This window comes from Spinacia oleracea, chromosome 2 (assembly GCF_020520425.1).
Source record: "Spinacia oleracea cultivar Varoflay chromosome 2, BTI_SOV_V1, whole genome shotgun sequence".
NCBI classification, from domain to species: domain Eukaryota; kingdom Viridiplantae; phylum Streptophyta; class Magnoliopsida; order Caryophyllales; family Amaranthaceae; genus Spinacia; species Spinacia oleracea.
In genome coordinates, this window is record NC_079488.1 from 110,656,713 (window position 1) to 110,665,400 (window position 8,688).

Consider the following 8,688-nt stretch of genomic DNA (forward strand, 5'->3'; position numbering starts at 1 on the left):
CAGACCGGACCGGACTGAAGACCGGAACTTGATATTTCTCGACCCGGAGACCGGACCGATTGCTTTCGTTCCGGTCCGGTCCGGTCTGGGTCAGTCCGGCCCGGTCCATTTTTTCCGGTCCGGACCAATTTTTGTAAGAGACGAAGAGAGTATAATTCAGGAGAAATGTGGTGTTGATCATGGTGATAGATTAATAATATCATTATCTAATAACAAGTTAGTCAAACTAACATTAATTCAAGATTAAGGAATATCAATCAAGTTGTAACTATCCTACAATAATTTAAGTTTTAGCCCAAAGTCAAACACTTTTTCCTTGAAGAACACATCAAGTTAATTACACAAAATTGACTCTAATTAATCATTTTCTTCTTCACATAAACTGATACACAAAACAAAGAAACACTGAAAATGTACACCACAAGACCATTATCACACTACAAAAGTTCGCCGGAATCTCTGTCAATACCACCGGAAGGTCCAAATTCCGGTTACTTAGTAATTCGCGATGAAAAATCCATAATAACCTGTAATTTAGGGACGTGTACGGATCCATGTATCAATAATCTTCCATTTCCTCAGAATATGCGGCTTATTGTTAAATATCATATGGATGTTGGAGATCCATTAAGCAGCTATACCAATTATGATGAGGTATGCTTGATTCCTGTCATTAATCAGCCACTCTCATGTAATCGATATTATGCAATCAAAGCTGATGGGAAGAAGAACAAAGGGTAAGTACTATATTAATATGATGTGTGCAGCTGCACTGCAGCAACATGGTTTTTCTTTGATTAGTGTTTGTGTATTTTGTGTCATATTTTATAGCGATACAAATTAGGGGTGGACACGAGCTAAACTCTAAGATAAAGATGGTTGTGGAGGGGTCGGGTCGGGCTTCAAGCCGAGCCCATTGACAGTGGGCCTGAATGTATTGGGCATGTGCCAAGCCCACTATGTATCGGGTCAGGCCGAAAATTCCAAAGTAGGGCCTAGGCCCACGGGCTGTCGTGCTATGTCGGGTCGGGCCACCTTACTTAAGCCTAATTTTACTAAATCTGGCATATTTTGTCAAGTCGTATCGTTCTTTTCCAAAAAAAGTAGTCTAGGCCCATGAAGTCGTGCTCTTGTCGGGCCAGCTCAGGCTCGGACTGGCCTGTCCCATAGCCATCTTTACTCTAACATGGCTCGGCTTGGTTGGATTAATTTCTTTCTAGATCCATTCGAGCTCGAACTCATGTCGAGTTAAGCTTGGTAAGGATTCCTCGAGTTCGAACTTTTTCAAGCCTTGACTCGATAAATTAATAAACCCATATCCCGACATAAGTACAATAACATATTAATTGTTTTCTTAATCAATATCATAGTAGTATTTTTCTTGGACAAGTTAAATAAAATACTCCCCTCTTTGTCGTTCATTTGATAGGACTATAGTCTATAGGTGTTGGTAATAAATGATAATACTAAAATGATAATACTAACAACAGTGGCGGACCTTGAACGGTTTTACGAGGGGGGCCGGTAGAAAAAATTAAGCAATATACTATGTAATTATACAATTATATACAAATTTTAGGGGGGGCCGTAACTAAAAATACACTACAAAATTTTCCGGCCGGGGGGCCAGGCCCACCCCAGCCACACCCAAGATCCGTTACTTGAAGTTTGAGTTTGATTCGTTTAGTTTTCGAACGATAAATTTAAGCTCAAGCTTGATTATTTAAAAACGAATCGAGCTCGAGCTCAACTTTTATTTAACCGATTACAAATTGTTCCCGAACAGTCCTGTTCATATCAACCCCTAATACAAGCATAATAACGATTGTAGGAAAGCTTACACAAGCTCTAAAGAACAAGATAAACCAACATGTTGTTTCTGCTTCAAATACATCCAAGATATAAAACCAAGACCCTTTGATCCAAATGACATATATCAGCAATTCGAGTTTTCTGTAACAAAAACAAGCCTCAACAACAATAATAACAACAACATTATGCTCTTAGCTAAATCTGTAGCTTCTGATAGTCACCCACCAAGCTTCTTACGCGGACAAGGATGGAAGATGAATGTCTTTCCTTCTAACTTCACCATTGGAGAAGCTCGAGGTGTTAACTCTTCTCTTCGCTCTCATCTTCCTGACTTCAATTTCGCATTACATGATCAAGAATGTTCGAAGTCTGTGATTGTTGGTAAGTGGTACTGTCCTTTTATGTTCATCAAAGAAGGAAAGGTAACAGAAAAGGAACAGTTGGAGAAGTCTATGTTTTACGAGATGACACTTGAACAACGTTGGGAGCTGGTTTTTGGTGTGGAGAGGAACTGCAATCAAGGGAAGGTAGTGACCGTCGACGTGGATGTTCTAACCGAGACTGTAAAACTTGCAGGTAGGGGTTAGCACAACAAGTTATCCTGTCAAACTTTAAGGAACCAGACCTTGTTGCAACAAGTTTCTGAAAATGGGAACCAGAATCGAAACCTGTTGCAACAGGTCCCTGAAAATGGGAACCAGAACCGGAATCGGAACCTGTTGCAACACGTTCCTAAAAATGAGAACCGGAACTGATCGGTGTTGTTGCAACAGGTTCCGGTTCATGGTATCCTGACATTTTAAAATTTTAAATAAACTATTATAAATTTATTATAGAAAAATATTTTAGAAAAAAAAAACTAAATTATGGTTTGGGCTTTAATTATTTTATAGTTTGGGCTTAACTAGTAATCCTATTTTTATATCTTCCGAAAATTAGCTTGGATTGTTATATTTTAGGCATAAGAAACTATTTTTATATGTTTTTCATTCGTGATTTTGAGTATTGCATATTAGAATTGTTGTGTACCCAACTGGGTACCTCACTACAAGAAAGCGCTTGATTACCGACTAAAATTACCGACCGCCACAAAAGTGGTTGGTAAAACTGAATTTATCGACCAAAATTAAAGCAGTCGGCAATTTACCGACCGATGAGAAAGCGGTCGTTACTTTTTAAATTTACCGACTGTATTTTTAGCAGTCGATAAATTAGCGACTGCTTTTCCATGCGTTCCGACTAACTAATAGTCAGTAAAAATCCTATTAGTTCAAAAAAATATTTAAAATTTTACCAACCGCTTATTTAATTAATCCAACCGATTTAGCGGTCGTTAAAATTTAAAAAAAAAATTATAGCAGCTACGACCAACTAAACTCCTCATTGTACATTCTAGAAAGAAAAAAAAGGGGTGAAGTTCTTTCTCGCGAATTGGGGTAAAGGGGTGAAGCCAACTGACCGGCGCCGCCAGCCCCACCCCCATCCCCACCGCCGCCAGCCCCAACCCACCGCCGCTGTCACTCTTCCTCGTGAGTCGTGGGCCACCGATTTGGGCGAAGCCAACAACCCTCGCCGAAGCCGCCAGCCCCACCCCCACGCCCACCGCCGCCAGCCATACCCCACCGCCGCTATCACTCTTTCTCGCCAGCCCTACCCTACACCCAATTAACCAGGTAATCTTTGTTCCTTTTGATTTATTGATTTTGGTTCAATGTGTTCAAACCCTAACTTTTTAGAATCTGGTCTATTTGTAGATTTATGGCTTTGGGTTTTTTGTATAATTTGATTATTTGTAAAAAGCTTAGAATAAAGATAGATAGGTAGAGCGGAATGTTATAATGAACTTGGGTTTTCGCTTTGTAGTTTGTGGTGATTTCTATAATGGTGACTTAATTTCACTAACAAAGCTGCTGAATTTGGTCTAAAATGTAAGCTAAGTGTTAGAATTGTGCAAAAAAATGTAAGCTGAGTGCGCAAAAACTAGAGGCGAGATTGTCTAATCTTCCAGAAAATATAAACTCATTGTTCATGCCCCCTAGACAACTAGGTTGAGTATCACAAACATTAAGCTCAAGAGTCACTATGTCAGCAATAGCACAATCCAGCTCTTCTGAAAGAACCTGCAAAATAATATTTAAGAAAAATTCTAATAGAAACAAGGAGTGAAAATGTGTCCAGTGCATATCTAAATGGGCAGTGATGCACGTGCAAGTTGCTCAAACTTGGGTGTTGGGCACGGATCAATTATCGTGAGAATAGGACAGCCGTATTATCAAAATTTTGGGAGTTAGGTAAGGTTTGCTTTCATATTATTTGATGTGACCAAGAGTCCAAGTATCAAAGTCTCCCAGCAAATCCAGGGGTTTAGAGGGACATGCTTATGGCAGCATATGAGTAGGGCCCTATTCCAGACACCCTTAAATACATGGTAATGTCCACAACAACAATGCAAGTGCTCAAATCAGTAATTACCTTCAGAAGCTGTGGATGATGCCAAGCCTTAGAAGATCTTGTAGCACCCTTTTCGTTGGATTCTGTAAGCTCTTCTTCACATCTTGTTGACAGCAATGGAACTAGGTGTGTTTCTAGATTAGGTTTAAAACCATCCTGGTTCACTGTTCTACTAAATAAAAGAGGCACTACAAGAAAGCGCCTTATTACCGACCAAAATTACCGACCGCCACGTGTTGTTTGTTGTTTGTTATTAGATGTCATATCGAGGAGAAAATTCAACCATCCGCAATCGTTTAGGTGCACGTGGTGGTCGTGAAGGTGGCCTTGGAGGTGGCCATGGAAGTGGCCATGGAGGTGGTCGTGGAGGTGGCCTTGGAGCTGGTCCACGGGTCACCCAACACACACATGATACCTTTGATGATGATGAAACTCAAGGTCCAGACTCTCAAGAGTTGGTTCCTGATTCACAAGAATATGAAGAATCTGAGAATACTGGAGTGATTTGGATGGCACCGGGTGAACTTTGGTAAGACTTAGAGTTACATTTAAATTATTTTATCTCATGTAAGGAATTTGTAAACTAACATTACTTGTGTTTTTTCCTATTTCCCTATCTAAGGTTTGATCATAGTTCCATTTCCCGGGATATTACTAACGTCATCCAGCAATATTTCAAGAGTCCTTGGACGTGTTACACCCAAGTTGACAAGGATACAAAAGAGCATTGGTTCACCTTGTTCAAGGTTTATTCATTTTTATATCATTTAATGTATCACTTTTAATTTATCAACTTGTTATAATTGTAACATAACAAAAGATCCTTTCTTTTATTTTCTTTTGTGTAGAGAACCTATAAATGGTTGCCTGAGTTTGATCACCTTGCTGTGCATGATTACCATGCAAATGCATTCAAACGAGTCAGGGACATGCATTACCAGGTCACAAAAAGAATGAGTGGGAGGAAGCCAGTTTGGATGCCTGATGAAGTGCATGCAGAAATGATGAAGTTTGTGGATGTTGATGGTGAATTCAAGAAAAGATCTGAGCGGGCCAAGAAAAATAGGAGAGGGGGTTCATTGACCAACAAGGTCGAACCCTCACATTTCCAAGGTTCCATTTCAACAACTGAGGCTGCAAAGAAGATGGTAACTTAATGATTTAACTTAAATTAATTTACATTGTTACTACTTTAAATACTTACACATTACTTATATATTTAGGCAAAGGAAAATGGAGGTAAAATGCCTACAGCCGGTGAATTGTACTTGAAGACGCACACGAAGGAGGTGCCGGGTAAAGGGAAAGTCCTTTGTAGTAGCAAAGCAAAGCAAATCAAGGTAACTTACTATATTGTTATTTAATTCTTTTAAGTAAACTATTTAAACATTTGTAGCTTAAATAGATTGGAATATGTCGTAGAAAGTTAATAAAACTATGGGATTGGGCGAGAAAATCTATGGGATTGGGCGAGAAAGTTAATAAAGTTGGGCGAGAAAATGCCATTTTAGGCAAAATATGACCTATGGAATTGTGTTTTTCTTGACGATTTATTGATTTTATGGCTCATTTGGAATTGTGCTCTGGCTTTTTAATTTGTTGATTTATTGTGTTTTTTCTTGATGATTTATTGATTTTATGGAATAGATCTGTAAGCTGCTACTAATCAATTCTAAGATCAACATATTTAGTTTCTTATAACTTAGGATACATGTTCTAAATTAGAGATTAATTTCATCTAGTTCAGCAATGTTTGACTTAAAATTCAAGATTTGAGATGATAAATATGTTACTCTCTCCAACACTAAACATGGCAGAACTAAATATGTTACTTACTATATTGATAAATATGTCATTTTCGAAATTTTCTTTTGGTTTAAAATATCATTGTTCTGCTGTTCCATGGCAGAACTTTGAAAACCTTTTCCTAGCTACTGTTATTACTATGATTAATGCAATTACAGTGTTCTTCTCGGAACATTTATCTTCCAATAAGAGTTACATAGGGTATACACTGGTCATTTTATTATATGTCCTCCTTAATACATGTATGGATGTGCACAACTCTCTTTTGTTACTTGCTGAATGAGGATTTTTCATCTATTGCTATCTTTAACATTAAGTTGGGTTAATATATTTCAATTTTTGTAGGAAGCATACGAAAAGAATGTTGCTGAATGCCGTGAAAAAGGCATTAATAAAGATCCCAATCAAATCTACTTTGAGACAGTAGGTGGGAGAAAAAAGGGAAAAGTTCCTGGTCTAGGGAGTGGAGCAGCTCTATATTATGAACCATCTACTAGAAGGGGTGGTAGTTCTTCTAGCTCATACACTCCATCTATGTATTCTCAACTCTCAGCCCGTTTGGAAGAAACTCAACAACAGCTGTCTCAAAAATCCATTGAGTTTGAAACAACAAAAGCTGAGATGATAAAAGCTATGGATGATGAGAGACTCCAGAGGCAAAGGGAGAGAGAAGAAGAGCGAAAGGAGAGAGAACAAGAGCGACTAGAGCGTCAGAGGGACGTCGCCGAGTTGAAAAGGACAATGGAGTCCTATGAGAGGATGTTCAGTCAGTGTTCTGGTTTTCCTTTCTCGCAGTCGCAGGACCCTCGAGATCCCAGTGGCGGCGGGAAACCTTTGTGCTAGGTAGTTAGTATTTATTTATGAGTTTGAACTAATTGTGCTAGGTACTTAGTATTTATGTATGTATGAGTTTGAACTAATTGTGCTAGGTACTTAGTATTTATGTATGTATGAGTTTGAACGGATTGCAACATGTTTAACAGGTTTGAACTAATTGCAATATGTTTAACAGGTTGGAACATCAACATGAGTTTTGTTGGTTGAGTTTGAACAGGGTTGTCATACGATTGTACAGGTCATAAGACAATTGTTCCTGCATACTATTTGCATACTAATTCAACGACCACTACAGACAGGTTAACGACCGCAAATAAGTTTGGGGAAATAAAAAAATCCAAATTAACGACCGAAATAACAGTCGTTAATTTTACGACGGACAAAGCCGTCGTTAATTTTACGACTGTTAAGTCGGTCGTTAATTTGGCGACTGTTTAAGCAGACGGTCGGTAAATCAGCGACAGATATAACAGTCGTAAAATTAACGGCTGCTTAAACAGTCGCCAAATTAACGACTGCTTTGTCAGTCGATAATTTAACGACTACTGGAGCGATCGTTAATTTAACGACTGCTAAACAGACGTTAAAGCAGACGCTAAAATTTTGCGACCGTTTACCAGTCGAAGTTCTTCCAAATACCGACTAAGTGAAAGCTGACCGATGTTTGGCGACCGTTGGCCGTCGCCAAAACATTTAGCGACCGTTTTTCGTGTTTTAACGACCACTTTAGGCGGCCTCTTCCGAAAATTTGAAAACCGGAACTTGTTGCAACAATTTCTCAATTTTATTGCCCAAAACCGGAACATGAACCACAAATACTTTGGTTCCAGAGTGCAGGTTGTTCCTAACAGGTTCTGATTCAAGGTACCCTGACTTTTTTGCTCACCCCTACTTACAGGTCAAGAAGCTGCACAAGATAAGACGGACAATGACAAAGGGGTGGTGTGGTTTAAGACCATAAATGGAAGAGGAAAAGATGAACAAGTGGGGCTGATCGAACTCACTGATTGTTGAGAGAATGATATGGGAAGAAGAAAGAGTAGGATGGATTAAAGAAAAAGAGAAGTGTGTCAAGCTGGTAAAAGATGAGGAATATGAAGGATTAGGAGACTGGAGAAGTTTTGGTTGCTATTTGTTAGTTGAAACTTTTGTTCTTAAGAGGAATGATGGAAGTATTGTGCTAACATATGATTTTAAGCACACTAATCAGCTAAGATTCAAATGGGAGTGATATCAATTAGTCCTGCAATTTTCTGGACCGATCTGAATACAGTCTTCCTCGTGGTAGTTTCTAGTATATGAAAACAAATGTTATTATGTAATTATATATTGTTGGATTCATCTTACTATAAATATTTACAATATTAACGTTTTATAAGTTTTTCTAATATGTAGTTAAAGTTTTAAATATATTGGTGGTTAAAATTAAGTTGTGTAGTTAAAGAGGTATTTTTCATTATTAGGGGTGTTTAAACTACTTTGCATTGTATTATTTGGTGGTATTAATCTGAAAATTTAAATTCGTGTATGTAATAGTTTCATTGAAGAAAGTCTATAAAAATAATTGCTTCAGCCAGGAGTCGAACCTGGATCTTTGGCAATATTAAGATTTAACCGATGTGCTACTGCAGCTCGATCTTTGTTATTTACAAAAGTAAATTAATTTACTAAAACGGAAAAGAGTTACTCATATCATATCTTTCCCCTTTGCAAAAATCGTTTTCGTTCTTTATGAAATCAATTGTTACGTGGAGTATTATGAATATGGTATGGTGAGTTTCC

The 8,688-nt window shown here is 38.2% G+C and overlaps 1 protein-coding gene across 3 annotated transcripts; it reads left to right on the top strand.

The window, feature by feature from the left end:
• The first annotated feature begins 330 nt into the window (after positions 1-330).
• Positions 331-8,024, top strand: LOC110796178 (uncharacterized). Of its 3 annotated transcripts, XR_008928513.1 has the most exons (5): positions 333-737; positions 1,832-4,389; positions 4,521-4,792; positions 4,886-5,009; positions 5,112-5,279. XR_008928513.1 is itself a non-coding variant. In XM_022001209.2 (3 exons), the coding sequence occupies exons 1-3, from the start codon at positions 412-414 to the stop codon at positions 7,918-7,920; spliced, it is 999 nt and encodes a 332-aa protein (XP_021856901.2). In that variant the 5' UTR covers positions 331-411; the 3' UTR covers positions 7,921-8,024. The 3 variants fall into 3 exon arrangements, 1 of the variants encoding a protein (XP_021856901.2); XR_008928512.1 differs by having other exon boundaries at positions 1,832-4,792; XM_022001209.2 differs by lacking the exons at positions 4,521-4,792; positions 4,886-5,009; positions 5,112-5,279 and adding an exon at positions 7,805-8,024 and having other exon boundaries at positions 331-737; positions 1,832-2,388.
• Positions 8,025-8,688: the final 664 nt, after the last annotated feature.

Excerpts from the sequence above, each read along its gene's own strand:
- LOC110796178 (XM_022001209.2), top strand. The coding sequence starts at position 412 with ATGTACACCACAAGACCATTATCACACTACAAAAGTTCGCCGGAATCT. Across the intron at positions 738-1,831 it reads GATGGGAAGAAGAACAAAGG|GAAAGCTTACACAAGCTCTA; the intron begins GTAAGTACTATA and ends TAACGATTGTAG. Across the intron at positions 2,389-7,804 it reads CGAGACTGTAAAACTTGCAG|GTCAAGAAGCTGCACAAGAT; the intron begins GTAGGGGTTAGC and ends CCCTACTTACAG.